The 22,050-nt window shown below is 39.3% G+C and overlaps 1 protein-coding gene across 5 annotated transcripts in view; it reads left to right on the forward strand.

Moving 5' to 3' along the window:
- The first annotated feature begins 18 nt into the window (after positions 1–18).
- KIAA0586 (KIAA0586 ortholog) overlaps positions 19–22,050 on the forward strand; it is a 67,212-nt gene continuing 45,180 nt past the window's right edge. For all 5 annotated transcript variants that reach the window (XM_085061051.1, XM_085061056.1, XM_085061052.1 and 2 more), the window contains exons 1-19: positions 19–517; positions 1,078–1,154; positions 1,739–1,808; positions 2,901–2,967; positions 3,266–3,443; positions 3,816–4,049; positions 4,680–4,848; positions 5,296–5,475; positions 6,330–6,447; positions 7,409–7,526; positions 8,910–8,951; positions 10,304–10,530; positions 11,421–11,493; positions 11,813–12,070; positions 12,249–12,423; positions 17,935–18,123; positions 19,045–19,232; positions 20,467–20,574; positions 21,748–21,828. In XM_085061051.1, coding sequence (XP_084917177.1) covers positions 262–517; positions 1,078–1,154; positions 1,739–1,808; positions 2,901–2,967; positions 3,266–3,443; positions 3,816–4,049; positions 4,680–4,848; positions 5,296–5,475; positions 6,330–6,447; positions 7,409–7,526; positions 8,910–8,951; positions 10,304–10,530; positions 11,421–11,493; positions 11,813–12,070; positions 12,249–12,423; positions 17,935–18,123; positions 19,045–19,232; positions 20,467–20,574; positions 21,748–21,828 — 2,808 coding nt within the window. In that variant the 5' untranslated portion in view covers positions 19–261. The remainder of the gene's footprint in view (positions 518–1,077; positions 1,155–1,738; positions 1,809–2,900; positions 2,968–3,265; positions 3,444–3,815; positions 4,050–4,679; positions 4,849–5,295; positions 5,476–6,329; positions 6,448–7,408; positions 7,527–8,909; positions 8,952–10,303; positions 10,531–11,420; positions 11,494–11,812; positions 12,071–12,248; positions 12,424–17,934; positions 18,124–19,044; positions 19,233–20,466; positions 20,575–21,747; positions 21,829–22,050) is intronic.

Raw genomic sequence — 22,050 nt, forward strand, 5'->3', positions numbered from 1 at the left:
CCCGATTTACCCTCTCGGGGCGCGCGTTTCCCGCCGGACGCCGTTGAGGGGACGCCGTGGCCATAGCACCGCGCGCTTCCGGTGCCGGCGGCGGGAGCGGCTGAGGCGGCCGGGCTGGACAGCGGGACAGAGGCTCTCTCACGGGCGGCAGCCGTGCCCGCGGCGTGCGAGAGAACCGCTCCCCGGAGCCGCCGCAGCGCCCGGCCCGCACTGCCGCACCTTCGCAAAGGCTCCGCCAGCCGAACCCCTCAGCCTTGCCCCATGGAAGCGGAGAGCAGCTTCAGCCCCAGCGAGGAGGACTCGCTGAGCAGCCTGACGGCGGGCGATGTGCTGATCCGCTCCACAGCAGTGCGCAGGGAGAAGCCCCGCGGCAGGAAGGGGACGGTGGCTGTGCAGAAGCTCCCTGAGGGGCTCGCTGCCTGCCCGGCGGACTCGGCTGCAGCCGGAGCTCCCCCCGGGCCAGCCAGGCCTCCGAGCGGGACAGCAACACCCCGAGTGTCCCCCAGCGCCGCTCCAGGTGCGTCAGTGACCGTCGGGCTCAGCCCAGCCTTGTGCTGAAAGCGCTGAGAGGTGATTTCAGCCGCGGAGGAGTTCTGTAATTAAGGAATCTTTGTATTCTCGTGCTACAATTGTCAGCACTCATTGTTTTCCCGAACTCTTTTGCACATAGCGAGTTGTGCAGGCTGTGAAGCCCTGGCACAGGTTGCCCAGGGAAGCTGTGGTTGCCCCTGGATCCCTGGCAGTGCTCCAGGCCAGGCTGGATGGGGCTTGGAGCAGCCTGGGAGAGTGGAAGGTGTCCCTCTCCATAGGGGCAAGGATGTTTAATCCCTCTTAAACATCCCTGTTTAACAGATTTTTAATAATATTCTGTTTTTCAGAGTTTTCCCCATGCTGTAAATCAAGTGTCTCATTCAGACTCACAGAATTCATTGATGTTTTTAAGCTTCAGCTCAATCTCTGTGGTCATGTGTGTTACGAGGGTCGTGATGTTTTGGCATTCAAAGATAAGGGAAATGAGGAGCTGTACAGAAAATGCATCACAAGTTATTCTGACCAGTAAAACTGCTTTTATTTCAGGAGCCCTAAGCACAAAGGGATATTCAGAACATCTGCTTCCAGTCGAAAATTCAGAGGCTGTGTTTGTATCCCAAACGGTAAGAAAAGCTGCTGTTGCTTCCTGCAATGCTGAACTAAGAGCACAGTGTTTTCCTCAAAAAGCTTTTATCCCCTCTAAAAGCAGCACAAGGTTTTGGCTCAGCCTCTGCACCACAGCAGTGTAGCTGCTTTTCCTCTTTGAGCTGCTGCTAATGTGGTGTAATTGCAGATATTTTTGGAGAGGCTTTGTTTAACACTGAGTGTTAGCAGTGCTTAATTCTCTGTGTGTGAGCAACCCTGAATTGTTTGAGATTAGCACCTAGGCTAGACTTAAACAGGTGTAGTTTCACTTCTACTTCTTTGGCCACAAATGGGGAGAATAAACTGACTGAGCAACTAGAATATATGCTTTTAATTTGAATTGTGTTTCTAGAGTTTTAGTCCCTAAAATGCCATGTGAGTTCTTGACAGCAGTGTCAAGATGATTCTGTGGTAGAGGTTGTTGCATGTTTTGTGCCAAGACCTTTGTGTTACTGTGTGCAAATGATACCATTTGTGTGCTCAGCAATTCCATCTGCCTCTAAAATTTTGGCTACTGATGGCAGAAGCTTTGATCTCTGCTTTTTCTGCTCTTGTTCTGAAGGATTATCCTAGAGAAGCTGCAGCACAAGATGATCCTTCACTGCAGCTGGAAGATAGCAGAGGACCTGAAGGTAGGACACATCAATCTGCTGCTGCAGCCCCTTTTTTTTAAAGAAGACTGATTAATTAAAGAAAAAGGGAGCTTTTATGTATTTCCCTTCATTATAGAAACTTCTGCATGAAAATATTCAAAGGCTGCTTTTCAAATTTTTCAAATTTTACCTCATTCTTGCTGGCATTACACTTTTGTGATTAACTGAGTGGGACTTCTGCCAACATACCAGAATGTTGAGATTCCTTTTGTTAACCAAACAATTCAAGTCTCTGAATAGACAGTTTGGGGAAGGGGCTTGTTTCAATGCATTTGCCTCTTGTGAATAATTGTACCACAGAGGCATATTTTTCTTCAAGAAGCCTATACCAAAAAGTGTATTTTTAATTCTTAAGAATCCTAAGAAATCACAAGGTCATTGTTTTTTTCATTAATTTCCGAATCTGTGAATTTCAGTCAGATTTAGGGAAGTGAAGGCTTTTTATGGAATATACACTTCTGCAGGTTTCTTGGATATCTTGGGCTGTATAGAGGGAAGAAACACAAATCAATACCCTATTTAAGACCAAAAATCAATGCTTTAGTTTCCTCTTTTACACTCTCAGGCAACAGCTACCTGACTTATCATCATTTGTTTCCTCTACCCAGCAAACAGTGGGTGAGGGAGAGCCTGCAGTCCTTTTAGCATGATTTGCACCTATTAAGAAAATTTTTTTGTAATTTATGATGATGGTAGGGAAATATCAGTTTCTGGGGTTATATTAATTAAATTTTTTTCAATTTAGAAATTGCAGCATTTTATTGACAGCATTTTATTGTCTGAGCTCAAGTTACCATTGAGACTTTACTCACTCTTATTGGACTTTATTGATACCAGCATTCAGTGCTAGAAAAATTGTGTTAAATGAAGCCTGCTCTTACTCTTACCATACTTAAGTCTTCTTCTTACTGAAGGGAAACAATTTGTTATTGCAATAGATCATGTGGTTTCTGCAGGCAACAAATTCTTCACGGCAAAATTAAATTTATTGAAATAACATTTTGTCTCTGCCTGTGAAATAGACATTTTGTGTAAATTATCTCAACAAAGGATGTTTGTCCTTCCCCACAGATGATGTTTTTATTTCTCATTATGCTACTGGCCAGAAAGAAGCTCTGAGAGCAGTATTAAAGCAAAAGTAAGTGTGAATTGTTGGTAGTGTCTGAGCTGTTCTGTTTCTGCACAGCTACACCACTTCAGTTTTTGCCAAAATGCATAGCTTTTATGGAAAAAGTGGGTTCTTTCATACACAGAAAAAGTAAACTAACAGAGAACATTAAAGTGTTTTCAGTTTATTTTATTCTCTAGAGTATCTTATGTCAAAACTTCAAGGGAAAAAGCTTATCCAGTGATAGCAATGCTTTATGTGGGAAATCACTTTGCTTGGAGGGCATATGGAGAAAATGCTGTTTACAGGCATTTGTCTATTTTTCTAGATCTCAGAATGCTCCTGTTCATAAGGAGGTGAAGGTACAGCTCTTGGGAAATGCCTCCACAGGGAAAAGGGAAAGTCCTGATTGTGACTCCAGGTTAGCACTCAGGGAAGTTGACTCTGCAACAAGCATTGCTGCAGCCACTGCTGCTGCCATTGCTACAACAGCTCCACTCCTCAAGGTGAGTGAGCAGCTTCTGGTGCTGTCAGTTCTTTGTCCTCTTAAAATGGTAAATGTTCTAAACAAGCCTGAAATTGATGGTGGTTGCTCCAGAGAGCCTGAATGTGTCTGCTCACTGCTTTGTGTGTTTGTCATCTCACACTCACTGAGCAGTATACCAAAGGGAACTAATTTGGATTTAACAAAATGGGCATAAAAATCTATTAGAAATTCATAATATTGCTAAACCACCAAACATTTGGGCTAAATAGAATTTTGTTTCTTTTGGAATGCAAATCCAGGATTCTCTGAAGGATATTTCGTTCTTTTCATGCTCACACATCTTCTGCAATAATGTTTTTTTCCCCTTCTCTTCTTTTATCCTTTCCTGCAGGTTCAAAATGATTTGGAAGCAAAAGTCAACTCAGTTTCAGAACTACTTCAGAAACTGCAGGAGACAGACAGGCAGCTGCAGCGAGTGTCTGAACAGCAAACAAAAATGAAGGCTCAATGTGAGGAGCCCCACTGCCACCAGAGAGTCAATGAGCTTGAAAAACAAATGAATGCTTTCATGGTGCAACGCATTCAGCACTTGGAAAAGTTACAGGAGCAACAAATGAACTTTCAGGTATCTAAGTCACAGTGCAGAAACTTCAGCTTAATCATTTCTTCTGTGTCTCAGTATTAGTGTTATAATAATTTCCTAGTAGTAGAAAGAAAGATCCAGTGAAAGTGGGTCAAAGCAAGTGAAAGCAGTCACAACAGGAAAGACACTTAGGGGCTGGAGAGTGTCCAGAGAAGGGAAGGGAGCTGGGGAAGGGCCTGGAGCACCAGGAGCTGCTGAGGGAGCTGGAGGGGCTCAGCCTGAAGAAAAAGAGGCTCAGGGGTGACCTCCTGGCTCTGTACAACTTCTTGACAGGAGGGGACAGCCAGGTATTAGGTCAGGCTCTGCTCTCAGGGAACAGGGATGGGACAAGGGGAAATGTTGCACCAGGGTAGGATTTGCTTGGATATTAGGGAAAATTTCTTCATGGAAATGGTTAGACATTGGAACATGCACAGGGCAATGGTGGAGTCACCACCCCTGGAAATTTTCAGAAAACATGGATGTGGCAATTGAGGACTTGGTTTGGTGGGGAAACGTGGCAGTGATGCTGGGAGAGGAGTTGGACTTGGTAATCTTAAAGGTCTTTTCCAACCTTACCAATTCTGTGATGCAATGGGCAGAAATTGTATCTCCTGTAATTTTATCTCCTAGTCCCATCTCATCAGCTCTGCAGTGAACACACGTGGCCTGCAGCAGAGTCCTGTGCCTTCCTCTGGTGCCCTGACAAGACACTCTGAGAAACCAGAGCAGAGATCACTCACTAATGAAGCACCTTCATCTCTCAGGGGTTTATTCCCTACCAGTGCTGCACCTGCCCAAGGTGGAGACAAATTCTTACTGTTTTATTTTCACTAATAGTTTTGCATTAATTTTGTGTCCATTAATATTGGATTGTGTATCACATCAGTAATGGGTAGTGAACACTGCATCTGTGTAATTAGTTTTATTGCCCAATATACTGTATAATTTATGCCACATTCTGAAGATGTTCCAGTATCTTCCAGTTTAAATTAAAGTGAGATTTTTGATTACTAAAGTCTGCACTAGGAGGGGCCTGGTTTTAATTTAAAACAATCTTACTGAGACATAATCTGTGTGGATGCCTGTAATGAACTACAGTTGGGTTTTGTTTTTTGGGTTCTAGGGAAACTTGAAGTTGGAACTGGATGATCTTTAAAGTCCCTTCCAACCCAAACCATTCTTTGATTCTGCGATATCTTTTCCTGTGAAGAAAACTGTTAACCTTTAAATAACTTAATTTTTTTAGTGTTTGCTGAAGCACATTCAAGCCATTTTCCCAGCCATGATGTTCATACACAAAAATCTCCCCTAAAGACACCAGTTCCTCGGAGGTATGCTCCAGAACCTGTACCCAAAAATGGGAGAATCTCAGAGAAAGAAAACTCTGTAAGGGAAAAGGAAGATACTTCCAAACCTCCTAGTGAAGGTATTGTAAGACACTTCTGTCTTAGTCCTCCACTGGCCTAAGCAGTATGGCCTGGGGGTTACTTTGTGTACTCCTGTTGGGTTGCTGGCACTTCAACATATATATTCAGAATATTAGGAGTATATATTTGGGAAGGGCTTGTTTTGTGTATAAATCACTCAGAACTGGTACTTTCAGCTAACTATAGATTTGAAGACAGTGCTGATTTAATCTATAAAGTTGCAGCATGATTGCTCACTGAGATATTATTTCAGATGGAAAATCAAATGCCCATTCACTGTCAGATTTGAGGAAGATTAGATAGAATAATGTAAAATTAGGGAGCCACTCAATAATTTTGTTGTTATTATTGGTTGAATTGAAATTTTTTTTTATTTTTTTCATGGGTTCACAGGGTTTATAGGTTATAATGAAAACAGCAGATGTAAAGCAAATGTAGAATAATTTTCTTTAATGCTTTTGATCAGATTCTGTCTCTGTTACAAAGCTGTCAGGTATTCATATTGTTCAGTGGGTCCAGAAATAAATGAAATAAGACAAAAGAAAGAAACATTCTGTTTATAGTGTCACAGATTTGTTCTCAGTGACTCAGTTCATTGCCATCCCAGTTCCATCTAGCTTTGTTAATTTAAAGCAATCTGAGAAAGATAGATTAGTGTGAGGGGCTTTAAGTGACTTGCCTTATCTGAAATAGAGCTCTATTTTTAAATTTAAAAAAATACTTTACTCTCCTTGGTGAGCATTATATAATGGTGAAATATCTGGAAAGAAGGAGGAAATACATTGAACTAATCCAGAAATACATTGAACTAATCCAACTTTCTTTTTTTCTGCTTCATTTCACTACATTTTAGGTGAAGGAAAATGTCTGGAACATGTTTTGAATTCTCAAGAAATGCCACCGAAACAAATGGAATATTCCAAGACAGCATTAAACAGCAATGAAATGAGTTGGCCTTCTGAGAGAAACAGGTGAATAAACACAGCAATCCAAAACTGAGGAAGAGTTTCTTTTTGTTTTGATGACATTGAAGTGCATTAGACACTGATGTGTAACAGAGTCACTGGTGTGGTCCTTGAGTCTGGCAAGGCTCTGCTGGGGTATTTCTGTACTACTTTTGCATTCCTGTTTTTAGGTCCTGAGGGAACAGCTGGAGTTGTGTCAAGGAGGTTCAGGTTGGATATCAGGGAAAGGTTCTTCCCCCAGAGGGTGCTGGGGCTCTGAACCAGCACTCTTCTTGCCCCCAAGGCTGCCAGAGCTCCAGCAGCTTTGGACAATTCTCTCAGGGATGCACAGAGTGGGATTGTTGGGGTGTCTGTGCAGGGCCAGGAGTTGGGCTCTGATCCTTGTGGGTCCTTCCAGCTCAGGATATTCCATGATTCTGTGGTTTCTGTTGAGCTGCAGGCAGATGAAGGCTTGTTGCTAAGGAGAGCTTATAACACCTTTCTCAGAGGTCAGGGGGTTGCACTTATAGTGTTTCTCACGAGCAGTATCCACCTGACAATTCCTAAGCTTTAAAATGGGTGAAAAAATGTTCTTAGCCATGCAGTCTGAAGCATATTTTCCCCAGGCAATAATGTAATGTTATTATTTCATTAATACAGTGAAAAACTGCTATATACATGCTGTATAATTTATGACAGTGTGCACACAAATGTTAATTGCTTCAAATGGAATGGTATCCAAAATTTAAATTTTGCTTATTAGAAGGAGTTTCACTGTTGAAAACACAAGTATACAGCTCAGGGTGTCAAGTGGTAAATAGAGAAAACTCAATAACCTCTTTGTAACTTTAGATGCCAAAGCAAGTTCCACTTTATCTAAAGGTTTGGTACTGGCACTGAATATTCATGCTTTGTTTCACACTTGAATATTTTCTTGGGCCACCTGAGGAGCCATGAGAAGTGTAACCAGGAGTGTTTCTCCCCTCAGGCACAATGCTTTCCCTGCTTTTGAAACCTACACTTCAATTGAGAAAACAGTGCAAAAGGCAGATGCTTTACTTCAAGGTCTTGGCAAGTTGAGAAGAGAAATGCACAACATTCTGCAGGTAAAGTCAATGTAATCAAAATGACCAGGGGTTTGAATAAGGGGAATAAAAATTGTGGAGAAAAACTTAGAGCTCTGGGATCAGTAAAAGTGTTGCTCTTGCTTCTAAACTGGTAAAAAGACCACATTTGTTTATAATTAATTAAAATATTGGAGTCTGTGTGTGTGTGGAAGAGCTTTGAGCCTGAGTAATGCTCTGAGTGTGCAATGGGCTCTGCCATTGTCCCAGACTTCAAACAGGTGAGAGAAAGACAGAAAGAGAAAGAAAGAAGTTTGTTTGTTTGTTTGTTTCAAGGTTTTGGATATTGTCAGTGCCTCTTCTCTGCAGAACTACAGAGCTGATACAACTTTCCCATTTGGGAAAGAACAATATTCCAATTATCTCCAGTCAGCTTTAGGGATGACTTAAGTACTTCCTTCCTCATTTTGCCACTTCTTTTTGTATAGAGTGTTGTTCCCAAGGAATTGCCTGGTGCTGTTTCTTGTGCTAATGATTTTGTACCTTTGGAGGTACAAGATCTGGTTCTGTGCTGGCAACATGGAGCTTTTGACAAGTGAGGCTTTTATCTCTTAACCTGGTTCCATTCCTGGTTCCAGCTGTCTTCTGGGGTCCTCTCTGTTTTTGTGAATATACACAGTGAGAAAGAAAAAAATCTTGAAAATTCACCTCTATGCTTTGGCTTGAAATGTAACAGTTTTGATTCTGGTGGTTCATTTCTGTGGTTGAAGGTTCAGCTTGCATATTTCCCTAAAAATATATGTATTACCTGACAGCTATTTCTTGCTGTATCTTTAGAAAATGCAGCTTCATCTGTCATATCTTTTAGCATAGTTGATGTTTTTAAAATAGGTTTTGTACCACTTTCTGGATTGTGTATTTGACTGTTCTTACTAGGAATGGAACAGGTGCCATGTGCCCCATTGAGGCTGCAAATCTTTTCTTACCAGTATTGCTACAAACTTAATTAACATGCCTTAGTTTGGGCAACAGAGCAAGCTAAGGTGGGAGAAGGAATGACCGGGGAGAAGGACACAGTTACAGAAATGGTTTGAAATCTCTCATCTGAAAAAGGTCAATAGGAAGACAGAGATGTGATGACTTAGCAAAATGAGAGTTAGATCAATTAGATACTTAGCTATTGACTCCTCATCACTGAGAGATTTGTAGAGTGAGATAATAATTTTTTGGATAAATGATAAACCAGCTCTGTCATAAAGCAAAGGTCTGATTTTGCTAAGGACAGAAGGTGGTGCTCTAACCCAGCAGAAGAGAGCAGAGAGATGTTGGAGATCCCAAGGAATTCATTGTGCCTAGTGAAACTGATCCAATATCTCCTATGCATTTTACCTTAAAGTTTCAAGAGCTCTTCTTCTGTCTTTTTAGGAAGCAAGTTCGTGGAAATCTGACATCACCGACATTATTAAGGTATATCCTGAAATTCTTATGTGTGTTTCTCTTGTGGGTTTTTGGGCTTTTTTAAAAATCCTTTGAGGCTGAATTAGTTCTGAAAGTGTTTGCAATGAAATCTCAAATGAATAGCTGTTGCACACTGTGTGTTTGTTAAAGAGTTACTCTTGTACAGATTACATTATTCTTGTCTTGTTCAGTGCTTGTAAATCCCTTGAGGGGATAACAGAAATGTCAGGCAGGAAGCTGCTGTCTCAAATTGGCATCGTGTGGGCTGCTAGAGTTACATTTCTTGATCTGGGTCTAACTAGCAAGTCTACATCATTTTATAATTGATCATAAATATGTACTTCTTACATTTTCTCTCAGATTTTTCCTGTCTTATTGAGCTAGTATTTGTCAAAAAGTTTCATTTTAAAATGAAAGCCTCTATAAAATGGATAAATAATTTGGTATATTGCCCTTTTCTCACCAGGCCAAGATCATGGGATCAGTGTGTGGATTCCTGTTTTGTTATGTGGGAGTACATCTGGCAGAACATAAACTTTTGTTTAATTCTGATTTGATAAAAGAGTGGCCATAAAGCAAAAACTGAGTTGTGATCTGTGAGGGTTTTTTTTTCTTTTCATTCTGTTGTTGCTTTCAGAGTCCACTCGAGTTTGGGTATTTGGTTTTGGTTTGAGGTTTCAGGGTTTGGGTTTTTTTATGTTTTATAACTTTTAAATTTTTTTATTGTTAAATGAAGTTTTCATGGACCTCTTGGTTTTTCATCAGGAGTGTGAGAATGAATGTGAGAACTTGTTTCCTCTGTTTGTGTCCCTTTCTTTTGTACTTAGCAGTTAATTTATGCTTGATTTTTATCTCTGTAAAAGCCTTCTGCAAAGTGAGAGGCTTCATTGTTTCTTCTGAAAAGTGAAAATGAGCAAAAGTGGGAAAGGATCAAGGGGCTGCTGAGGGATTTATCTTGTTCAAATTTACAAGTGTTGCTTGGTTTTTCTTGGGGTAGATTGATGCCAAACAAGTGCATATATTTAGAGGACTTGGTTTTTTATTAGGCTTTTAATTATATTTAATTACTGTTACATGGAGAGATTTGCTGGTTATACTTCATGTATCTAATTGCCATCTTTTCACATGCTTATTAGCCTCATTAGCATTGCCTCTCATACTTCACATCATTTTCCATTTGAGATCTTTTGGATGTCTTTCACTTCTCTAAATATATTTGCAACATAATGAACTTTCTTGAGTAATTGAAGTTGCTGATCGTGCACATGGACGATATTTCGTATGATGGCATTGATGTGATAACAGATAATTAGGGAATTACAATCTCTGATTAAAAGCTAGAGCTTCTGTTTCAATTCTAGTCAAAAAATCCTCCTGTTGCACCTGATCCTCCTGAACATCATCAGCTCAATAAACCATCCATCCTTGAAAATGTCCAAGTGCCAAAGTCTATACTGAGGGATGCTGAAAGGATTTTGAGAGGAGTTCAGAACAATAAAAAAGTCCTTGAGGAGAATCTGGAAGCTGTCACTCGAGCAAAAGATGGAGATGCCATGTATTCTTTCACTAACTCCTTGACTGCAAACAGGTTAGACCCTACAGTTCAGTGCTTTGGGAGATTGATGTTTTCAAATCTGTGCATTGAAGAACTCCTGCTCTTCCCTGCAAAAAGGATTTATTGACTCCTCTTAGCAATCATTGCCTGATTTTTGAACGTCAGATGTTTTCTGGCCCTCGTGGTGTGAACTGAATTTTTGTCAGGTGCCTAAATCTGATTTCTGAGGCTTTATCATCTGGACAAACTGCTCCGGTGCCATGGCATTTAGCTGTTTCCATCCAAACTGGCATTAATAAGAAAATTAAAGACTAATTTAATTATTCAGAGCAGAAGAAACTTCCTAACCCTGTAAATTACAGAATTAATCACCTCACAACAGATCTTTGGCTTTTGAACTTTTCCTTTGTTAATTATGTTAGATATTCATGCTTGAATCATAATGGAAGTTTCCTATTAAAATGCAATCTAATTTTGCATTTTCCTGAGGAGAGTAGCCATTATATATATATATAAGGGTTTTTCTTTTTTTTGTCATGTTACCAACCCTCATTATTTTTTAGACAATGTAATAATTTGTCATCTGCTTTTTTGTTTAAGTTGGAATATTTTTGTTTCCTTGTTTTTTCAGTTGTGATCAAAGTAGGAAGTGACACATGGCTGCCTCTTTTTCCTAGAATATTTATAATAATGTCAGTATTTACCAGCAGGGTTTGCAGGTGGCATCATGTAAGAACAGATTTGCATTTGGGAAGCTCCATGGGCTTTGCTTGGTGCCTTTTGGGGAGTGTAGAGGTGCAGAATCTCACTCTGTGTGTTCTGGGCTTCTCTTTTTAAAGCATTTTTAGGTCACAACTTTCCCAGGAACAAATCTGTGCAATTTGAGAAGCACTGACCTAAAATAGTTCTTTCTTCTGTTCCAGAGATGTCTTGGAAGAGATTCGTATCCGAAGGACTGTGGATGAGTGGATCCAGGCAATCAATGAGGAAATCCAGGTATGGCTGGAAAAATTAAGTTCAGATTTTTGTGTTATGTTTTTCCACCTTGCCTTGTTCTTTTGTGTCCACAGTAAAGTGATTTACTCACACCTTGAAAACATGAGAAAGCTGCCTATTATTACTAGCATGTAGTAAGCTATAATAAAACATTTACCTCTGTTTTAAAACTGTAGTTGCTTAATGAAAATCCCTGGTCTCAGTTGCTGGCTAATGTGAAAACCAGGCCATTTCTCAGAGCTTCAAAGTTATCCACTCACTCTGCTGATAGCCTTGAAGATAAAAATCTCCATTTTTTACATTTATGTTCTCTATTTAGGCTGAAATGGCAAGAAGTGATTCAAAACAAGAGAAATATATTCAAAAGGCCCCAGGGATCCAGACAGCCCAAAACCTCAAGAATATGAAGACCAAGAAAGAAATTAAAGAGGGAACTCAAAACATCCCAGGATGCTTGACAAAGAGGCCTTTATCTGCACCTAAGCCATTGCAGAAGCAAGTGGAAGATAACACAAGGAAACAGAGGTTTAGAACTTACTTTTCTGAAAATCTGCAGGGCAAAGAAAGAAGGGCAGATGTGAGTTCCCAAGCAGTTGGTTTCTTTTCTGGTAAAAGCTCTACAGTATTAACATGAAAAATTGTGTGTGCAAGTGTGATAATTTGAAATGAAAGTGATAGCTCTGTCCTGTTCCAGTTTTCACTAGTGAAGAATTGTAAACTACTTTTTTTTTTTTCCCCCTTTTGGTGTCCATCAGGGACCTGTAGGTGGAACTGCACTGGTCCAAAATGAAGATCATCTGTCTCAAATTTATGGGAAACCCATTTACCAGGGTCACCGTAGCACACTTAAAAAAGGACCTTACCTGAGATTCAACTCTCCCACTCCCAAATCTAAACTTCCAAGACCCAAGCTGATAGAGACTGTTAGAGGTAAGTAATTCTTTGATGGGAACAAGGTGTTCCTTCCCACTTTTTCTACCAGGAATTCTTTGTGAAAATGAATCTGTTAATTGTAGTTCACTTGCTCTTCAATATAATAAAGCTTAAGTAACCACAGTGGCTTTTTGGAGAGAAAGTCACTTCCTCAGGTTTGCTAGGGCTTAAGGGGCATTTGGAAAATGCCCTTAATTTAACTTTTGGTCAGTCCTGAAGTGGTCAGGCAGTTGGACTAGATGATTGTTGTAGGTCCATTTGAAACAGTTTATTTCTATTTAAGATGCTCTTTACAAAAATAAAGTTTTTCAACTTTGCTTAGTGTGTTTCTCTCTTATTTTAGATTGTCAAATAAATAACATTTCTAAATATAATAAATATATTAGTATGCATTTATTGTTGTCCAAGACTGAAAGAGCTGAATTGCTAGAAGTAATCACATCTAAAAGCTGAACATATTGAAAAATGAACTCAATTTTTGATAAAAGTCACTGGGAGATGTATTTTTTGTCAGGTTTATCCAGTCATTTATTTTAAATATTTAATTCATTCTGAGTTCAGAAATGTCCTGAGATTTGAAAAATCAAGAAAGTCTGATATTTAATTTCCCACTTCTAATACATTCATTGCAATATGAAAAATTAAATATATGGCCATGAAGATGACATCTGTTAGCTTGAAAACACTGAAAGATGTAATCAGAATCATTGGTTAAGTTCACTAAATGCAGGTAACTCCTTTTTCTTAGTCCAGTTAGAGTTATAAGCTGAGTATAATTCCTTTCTGTGATAGCTTGTTAAGGTTATTTAATTGATAAAGGTTATTAGTTGATTAATAATGAATTCTATTCATTAGTTTCATATGTAAAATGTTAGGATAAGAGTATCCTAATTTTCTAACCTATTAAAATGTGTAAAAGTAATTTAAAAGGGACACTATATGATATCTGACATAAGTCAGTGTAGATAAATTTCATCTAGAGTTAGTAGACAGTAATGGATCTGTTTTATTTCCTTGTTTTCTTTTCAAAACTTACCTGATTCTTAATACAGAAACTAAGATTAACTGGTATGTCAGAAAAACCAGTGTGGATCATTTTACTGGGGGGAGAGAGTGAGCAAATGCCATGAGAAAAGACAATGATGAAGAGAAAATGTGGAGATGGGAGAGAAGCTTAGGTGTAAGAGAAGTTAAAGTGTTGGTGAGCACAGTGGAGCTAACAGGATGTGCATCCATGGAAAAATATTAACTCATTCCCTCCATGCTTCTTGCACTCAGGCTGTTGTTATCCATGCAGGGGAAATATACTTGATGCAGTCTTAAATGTCATGTTTAAAAACGCTGCCTGGGTTTTCATTACAGCTGTCAAAACATCTTATTCTGTGTGAAATACAGGAGATTAACATCAGAAGGCAGCCAATTGCTTGATGAAATCATGATTTTAGGCCATTACATTGTGTGGTATAAAACATATCTGTCTTTGAAGTTGGACCTTTTTTTACAACATCATTATTATCATTATTATTGTTATTATATTGAGTAACCTGGTCTAGTGGAAGTTGTCTCTGCCTATGGCAGGGGTTTGGAACTGGTTGATCCTGAAGGTTCCTTCCAATCCAAACCCTGCTATGATTCTGTGGTTATGATGTACATTCACAGTGGCAAGTCCTCAAAATAGCACAAAAATCTCTTGTTTAGCCTAAAATGGTCTTTTTGGCACTTTTCTTACCTGTGCTCTGGAGTCCAGTTGGGATCCAGGAAGGAAAAGTGTTATTGGTAGAAAGTGTTCACAATTCTCATAACCCTCCTGGAAAATGTTGGTTATAGTCCTGGCAAAAACATAGAAAACTTTTCAAAACTCACCAATTTTTTAAAAGGTGAGATCTTGTTATGTGAAAACTGCCAGCCTTGTGACTTAGATATTTTATTTGCCCTCTCTTGAATGTCTTTTTTTTTGTGAAAAATGGTGTGCTGGTATCCTCTGGTACACTCCCTTGAAGCATGATACATCACTCTTTTTGACTACTGGCTGTGCTGCACACCTATAATTTAATTTATTCTGTACAGATTTGTTTGAGTGACATGTGTGCTAGTAAGCACTTATGATAGTAATAACAGTGATACAGTGACCACCAGGATTTGGATTGAGAGCAACCACTTCTTTAAAAATATTTAATCGGCAGTTCTGCTTTTTTGCTGAGTCCTAAATGAATTTTCTTCTCTATTTATTGGACTCTTGTCCTTTATAGAAGGTCATAACCTTTCCAGGGAGGCCAATTCCATCATTCCAGAAACAATATCTTGTAAAGTGGCAGAAAGAGTGCCCCCCTCCCCAATCTAATCATAACAAATAGGTCATTTGATCATTTGAAACTACCAGCTGAATTCAGGAGTGTCAGTGAAATGGGAAGGTGCAGCTTCTCTGCAGTTGTAACAAACTGCTCCTTTGCTTCAGCTTTTTTTCTGTTGGAGGCAAATAGAAATGAAAGGGAAAACTGCACTGGATCAATGCTGCTTTCAATCTTCCAGAACTCCTGCATGTGACAAACAGTTTAAAAGCTCTTTGCTGGAAAACAGAGTGACCTCTGGATAGCCTTTTCCCAGAGTGATTCCCTTCCAAGCCCTTAAGTCATGCTGCAGCAGCACAGCAAAACGTGTGTTTGCAAGAGAAAAGCCACCATAAAATTTGTTTCTCTATTTAACACCAGGCTGCAGTTACGGAAAGTTACGGTTTTGTCTCTATCCTGCCAATAAAATAGGACACCCCTTTGTATTTTTATCAGGAAAAGGATGTAATTTTTTGCATATTGTGCAAAGGAACAGCACTCCAATGAGTGTGTCTTATTCCCAAGCTTTCTGATTTTAACTGAGCCTGACCTCAGCCTTTGTTTGATACTGGCATTATTTTTCTTTGACTCTTGGTAAGACTGTTGGTCAAACTGCTTCATTTTTGTGCTTTCCTACATCTTGCCAATAAAATGGAAAAATAATCCATGGTGTTTCACGTGGGTCTCATGAAGACAAAACAATTCAATGATTTTGGGAGCTGCTGTTGTGGAAGGTGCTGTTACAGCAAAGGAAAGTGTAAATAATAAAATTAGGAACAGATCTGTGCTCCTCTATAGCAGGAGTGTAAATACAATGCAACAAGGTTGAATGAACTCTTCAAAGCACCAGGTTCTTAAAAAAAAATAGAAGAAATAAACAAATTTCTTTCCCATTAGGCCTGGTTAGTTCTTCCCTTCATGGATCTGCACCCACAGATTCCCCTCCTTGCCTTGATGTACCAGGTGATAAAGGCTTCAAAATTATTGGAACTCTTTGGCCTTGGGTTTGATTGGCTGAAAAATCCAGACTTGTTAAATGACTCTATTTTGTTAGAGCAGTCCACTGAGCTTGTTTTAAATTAGTGTTAGAATAAGGATGTTTATTTAAGACTGAAATGGCCATCTGGAGAGTCTCTTTTCAGTCATTTTATAACTCTCAACCATTTTCTTTGCAAATAAACTATGGTGACTAATGCCTGGTTTCTTATGGGAAGTTAGGAAAAAATTCAACTAACACTTTTATGAGTAAGAGATCATTTCTAAAAAAAAAAAAGCTGGAGTTGTTTTCTTGCATAATGTGAACTGATAAATACATGTAAAACACTGCTTTTTTAAAGCTCAGTTTAATTAAATGTCTAGTTTCTGCCCAGTGCAAATAAACTTTTCAGGGAAAAATGAAAAGTTGAAAGCAATTAAAATGAGGTGCTGTGTGTATACAGTACTTAATCATTCTCACTCTGAGAACCTTGTTTTTACAAGTTGGCAGCATTACAGATATGCTGCCAATTTCTGCTTTTACTCAAAAGTTCAAGGCCAAGGGGGACTGTTAGATCATGTAGTATGACCTCTTCTAAATCACAAGCCTCTGAACTGGTATCTATTTATGTTAGAGAGTCCAGTAATTTGTCTGAGTACAGAACAGTTTTTTTGGCTAACCTGTGCTTTGCAGAAAGGCACAAGCTCATCATTTAAAGACAGCAGAAATTCTGCTTCTTCCCATGGCAAAATACCTTATGGTTCAAAAGCAGATAGGACACTTCAGATTTCCTAGCGGATTTGTAGTGAGATTTTGGCTGAAGTTTACAGCTACTTCAGTTTCCAGGTGATTTTTTTCTTAAAAAATGAAAAATGCCTTTTAATGCCCAATCTGTTTTAATATTTACAGAGATAAAGTCTCAGTGCTGAATGCAGTGCTGTCATCTCTGCAAGTCTTCTCCTGCTCCATCTCAGACATCCTGTGGAGACATCTGGGGGTTACATTTATCCTGCTGACCAGGGCATTGTGTTGTGATTTCTCATTCTGTTTATCCAACCTGACCATAAACCCTTTTCTAGAGATGCTTCTCTCTAACCTGTATTTTCTTGCTGAGGAATCATGACTTTTCTTGTTTCCAGGCTTACAACCCATAATCTGTCTGTACAAACATATCCCTTTATAAATGAATTGCCTTACTCGCTTGTCTGCATCTAACAAAAATCACATTATCCATCTTTATTATACCTGTATTTTATAATCCTTGACTTTTATTCCTCAATTAATTAGGAGGCTGTTACATGTGAACAGAGCTAAAAAGTTCTTGTTGCCACGTGTTAACTCACTACAAGTACAGGGCGGTGATTATTAGAAATAACAGAGGAGTAAGATGACATTTTTTTGGCTGTAATAAAGGTATGGAATTGGTTACCAGTGTGATTCTTTCCAGATTCATTATCCTAACACCTACAAAATAACAGTAGAAGCACTTCTGCCTGATTGACAATTGCTGACACCTTTTTTTGGGGTGGGGAATTTTCAAGCAGTATTTATCCATTTAGATTAAAGTTAATAATTTCCTTAATAATATCCATTGTTTGCTGTAAGTTGAATAAGACCTTGCATGACTGTATAGGGAGAAATGCACATTGCAATAAGTGCTCTCCTCTGCTCTATGTTTAAGACATTTTTACATATAAATTACTTCTGGCTGGCTATTTACAAAGCACTTGAAAAATGGGACCAAAAAACCAGTGCTTCCTTGATGATGGAAGTCAAGACTTCTGGGAATTAGTTATTACTTGATTTTCCAGTAGCAGTGAGTTGTTAAACCAGGAATTTACAGATTATACCTGTTCCTTTGAGTACCTGTCAGTTTTGTGGCTGTGTTTCAAACCTAAATTATGGATTTCTTCTTAGCTGCTAAATCACACATTTCATTCCAACCTACTGGTCCTCTTCATGTTTCTGTGCCCTTCTCTGCTAGATTCAACTTAATAATTACAATTTTAACTCCTTCATTGCTGCCAATACTGAGATATCTACCTTAGCACTTTCAGGTTGTACCCTTTGAGATTCCATCCCTCATTCCCTCCATCCCACAGCAGAAATCTACACCTGATTGAGCAGAAAGGCTTGGATCAGCAGAGTGATGTCACTGGGTTCAGACATGCATTATGACCTGCAGTTTATCTGCTCTTGTTTCAGGTACAAAGGTGAGGTCAGCAAGGACCCAGACGTGCTCTCACACAAAGAAGATCATCAGCAGCCCCAGGAGAAAGCCTCCTGTGCATCCCCTTGCCCAGGAGAATCAGTTCCTCTTCAGTCCCAGTCAAGATGTCCCTGTTACCTCTGGTCCCCTGGAAGGTCACCTCATTCCCATGGCTATTCCACTAGGTGGGAGCAAAAATCGTGGAGAAGTGTGTGTGCAGGTTAATTAGTGCTACTGCATGGCAATACAGTTTGTATCTCCATACATCAGTGATTTGGGGGTTGGAATTAGATGATCTCTAAGGTCCCTTCCAGCTCAAACCATTCCATGAGATTTGCACTTGCCCTTCTCATTGGAAATCTGAGGGATCAGTTGAAAATATTCCTGTTTTCCTCATCCTTCATGCAGAATGTCTGGTGACACCCTGACAGAGCAATTATTTGCTGTCCCTTTTTTGGTACACTTTGGTTTTAGGGTTGATGTTCTTGCTTTCAATTTGGTATCCATGTAAGCAGGAACTGAGTCACTCACCCTTGGATTCAACATTTGCAATGACTTCAGCCCAGCAATTTCAGTAAGACTGTGCCAAACACTCCAAATTCCTTCTCATGACTTTTGTATTTTTGGACCTTCAATAGAACCTTTATATAGGGCTTGTTTTGAGAAGGGTTAGTATTATACAGGCATTGAAATAAGGTAATTATTTTTTTAAAAGGCTGCCTCAGACAAAAATTTGTGGATTGTTAGACTAAGTGTAATAGTACTTTGGGTGTGATTAAGAGAATGTGAGGGGGGGGAAGCATGGTCTGTAGTTTTTGAATTGCAATCACAATTCTTCTTTTCAGCAGTAGGTGTCACCACAGTCAAGAAAAGTGAATCATTTGTAAAAAAAGGTAGTGTTGAGTTGTCAATTTCTGCTGGGAAAGCCTTAAAATTAGCTAATGAAATACCATCGTTTAGCTACTGTTAATAGGGGGGTTTTAATTGGTCTGTAATTGCACACAGAATCTCAGTCTCACATAAAATGCACAGAATTTAATTTTAATTAATTAATTTACTGGGTTTGGAGATTTGTATATCAATTTTTGTTTTTCAACTGTCTTTAGGTCAAACCCAGAGTAGCAGCACATTACTGCAGCCTGCTGGAGTAATCATAGATAAACCACACCCCATCACAGTTACAACCTCCCTTCCTCAACTGCCTCCAAAGCCTCCAGTCGAGGTAAAAAAGCCAAACATAGCTGTGATAGAGATGAGATCAGAGAAAAAGGATCCACCTCAGCTCTCTGTGCAGGTACATGGCAAAAGTGATGATTATTTGTTTGTTTATTTTAGTGAGTGCCAACTAAAGGCACTCTGAACCATCAGTATCACACTTTGACATCAGAAGATGGTTTTCAGTGAGAATTAGAAAAATATAGAATGGAGAGACTAAGCACTTCTCCTGTTATAATAATATGTTTATTCATATTTTAACAATTATCTTTATTATTTGACCAAAATAGAAAACTATTTCTTCCCTAAGTCACCTCTGCAGTGCGGTAAAATAGATCTGTGTCACATTTTCTTCTTTTTAATGAGATTTTTGAGCCAGAACAAACTTGGATTAAAAGAAGTATAAATATAAATGTCAGTTTTCTTGGATGATTGCTTTGGCCTTTAAGATTTCTGTTTCAAGTATGATTGTCAACCCAAGGGTTTCACTCCTGATTAATCAACCCTTGCAGTCCTCACCTCGTGGGTTGGGCTTTGTTGTTTTAATTTTTTACATGAGTCTGTTGTCAAGGAAGTGAATGTTTCTTCTGTGTTCATTATTTTGGATTCAAATTGTTGAGACTGCACACACTCCCCCACACACCTTTCAGACACAAATGATTCATGGAACTCTGAGTTAAACACAGGTAGAGTGTTCTGTGCTTTGTTCCCTTGCTGTGGCACTTCATTCCACCCACCTGCATTTTGCTGTTACTTCACCCAGTTCTTAAATATTTAAGATGATTTTTTCTTATCCCCGAGGAATGAAGCAAGCATTGAAATTTTTGTTCTTCACAGAAATACAACACATTTTGATGCTGTAATGGACATGCCTTTATTACAAATTATATTACAATACAATTATCCCTTGGTTTTGCTGTACCAGATGTGTGACAACATGAAGCCAATACAGTTGTGGTCCAGCATCTTCTAAACTAATTGCAAGTCAAACACACCTCTGCTCTAATTACATTATAGGTAATTATTACTGGTACATTCACCTTCTGTTCCATGTGAGACAAAGTGCCATGGAATTAGAGAACAGGAGAAATCAGGTACAGCTAGAGAAGAGGTGAATATTTCTGGTGTTACTTTTTGACATTACAGTATTTTGTTTTTCAGAACCAAGTTGATATCAGATACAGGCATGAGGAAAGCAGGTCACTCAATTTTAGTGGCTTAGAAGCAAGTGGAAGGAAAAAATATAAGTTCAATGACAACAGCCAAGCTAATACATAGATTTTTATATGGATGCTTTTTTTTTTCTGTCCTAGGTGTTACCAAATGTTGATATTGACAGTGTTTCAAGTGCCAATGTGAGTGTAAAGGATGTTCCTCCAGGCTCTGAGCCTCTGCTCCCTCCTGTTGATGCTGTAATACAGGTACTGATTGTCTGGGAATTCGAGTTTGGTCAAAAGAAAATATGCTAAATTGCTGCAAAGTTATCTCATTGTGTTTTTTTAGTTATAGAAATGAAACTGTTCTAGGAAAAATGGAGTAATTATTCTAAAGAATTTATAGTACAAGGTATTTGTTTAAGAAAATGAAAAATTGTAGAAAGATGCTGTTCTGCCAAGATGAAATTATCACCATAGTAAAACTCTGAGAAAATCAGTGTTCCCGTGACCTGTAAAGAATTATGATCCCTGTTGGCCCATGTCTGTCTTGTTTTCACTGAGCTCAGTGTTCTGAGGATGTTCCTCATCCCTCCCTCTGCTGCTTGGCTGTTCTGGAATGCTCAGTGGTGTGTGGGCACAGCCTGGGCCCCAGGAGCTTGTGGTGTTGGAGTGACCACTTGTTCTCTTTCTACACAACTTTTCAGAAGTGTTTTCAATCTTGATCTGAGCAGTAAGGGAGGGTTTTGTGCAGCTCGAAGGGGAACTGCTGTGTGCTGAATGATAAGGATAGAGTGGACAGTGTGAAGGCTTGGTGAGGCACTGATTGTTTTGTGTAGTTGTTGTATATTCTGTTTTCCTGACTTCAGGAGTTAGGTCCTCCAGGGACCTGTGATCAAGTTATTCACTGAGTAAGACAGATATTGTGGACTAAAATAGTGATTTGTATTTAAAATTGCATTACTCCATCCCAGCAAGCTGATTAGAGGGATGGAGCACCTCTCCTATGAGGAAAGGCTGAAAGCATTGGGATTGTTCAGCCTGGAGAAGAGAAGGCTTTGGGGTGACCTCATTGCAGCCTTCTAGTACCCAAAGGGAGCCTACAAGAAAGATGGAGAGAGACTTTTTACAAGAATGTGTAGTGACAGGACAAGGGGGAATGGCTTCAAACTGACTGAATGGGTTTAGATTGGATATTAGGAAGAAATTATTCACTGTGGAGGTGGTAAGTTCCTGACCCACGTTGCCCACAGAAGCTGTGGCTGCCCCATCCCTGGGAGTGTTCCAGGCCAGGTTGGACAGGGCTTGGAGCAGCCTGGGCTAGTGGAAGGTGTGATTTAATTGTGATTTAATTGCATTCTTGTTATGAAGGTTTTCTGCTAATGCATTTCCAACCCACCCAAGATGAAATACCTAACAATTGCTATCTGTCTTTGTAAGACTCCAGAGGAAATACACAGTGAAGAGGAAGACACAAACCTTCCAGGAACTAATTTCATTGATGTTACTGATGTCATGCAGGTAATGATATTGCAAAGGTGTCTTTTCATTTTAATCATTTTTATAATTGTTTTATATTATTTTCTCGATGCTGGGAGTGCAGTGTAAAGAAACTGGTTTGCTTTCCTGGCAGCTTTAAAAGTACACTTTGTGAGCAATGCTGAGCTATTTACAGTGCTATAAAGAATATTAGAAATTACTGTGTGTTGGTGAGTAGAGAAGCTTTCGAAAAATTAGAGTAAA

The sequence above is a fragment of the Lichenostomus cassidix genome, chromosome 5 (assembly GCF_008360975.1).
Source record: "Lichenostomus cassidix isolate B80296 chromosome 5, HeHo_3.0, whole genome shotgun sequence".
NCBI lineage: Eukaryota > Metazoa > Chordata > Aves > Passeriformes > Meliphagidae > Lichenostomus > Lichenostomus cassidix.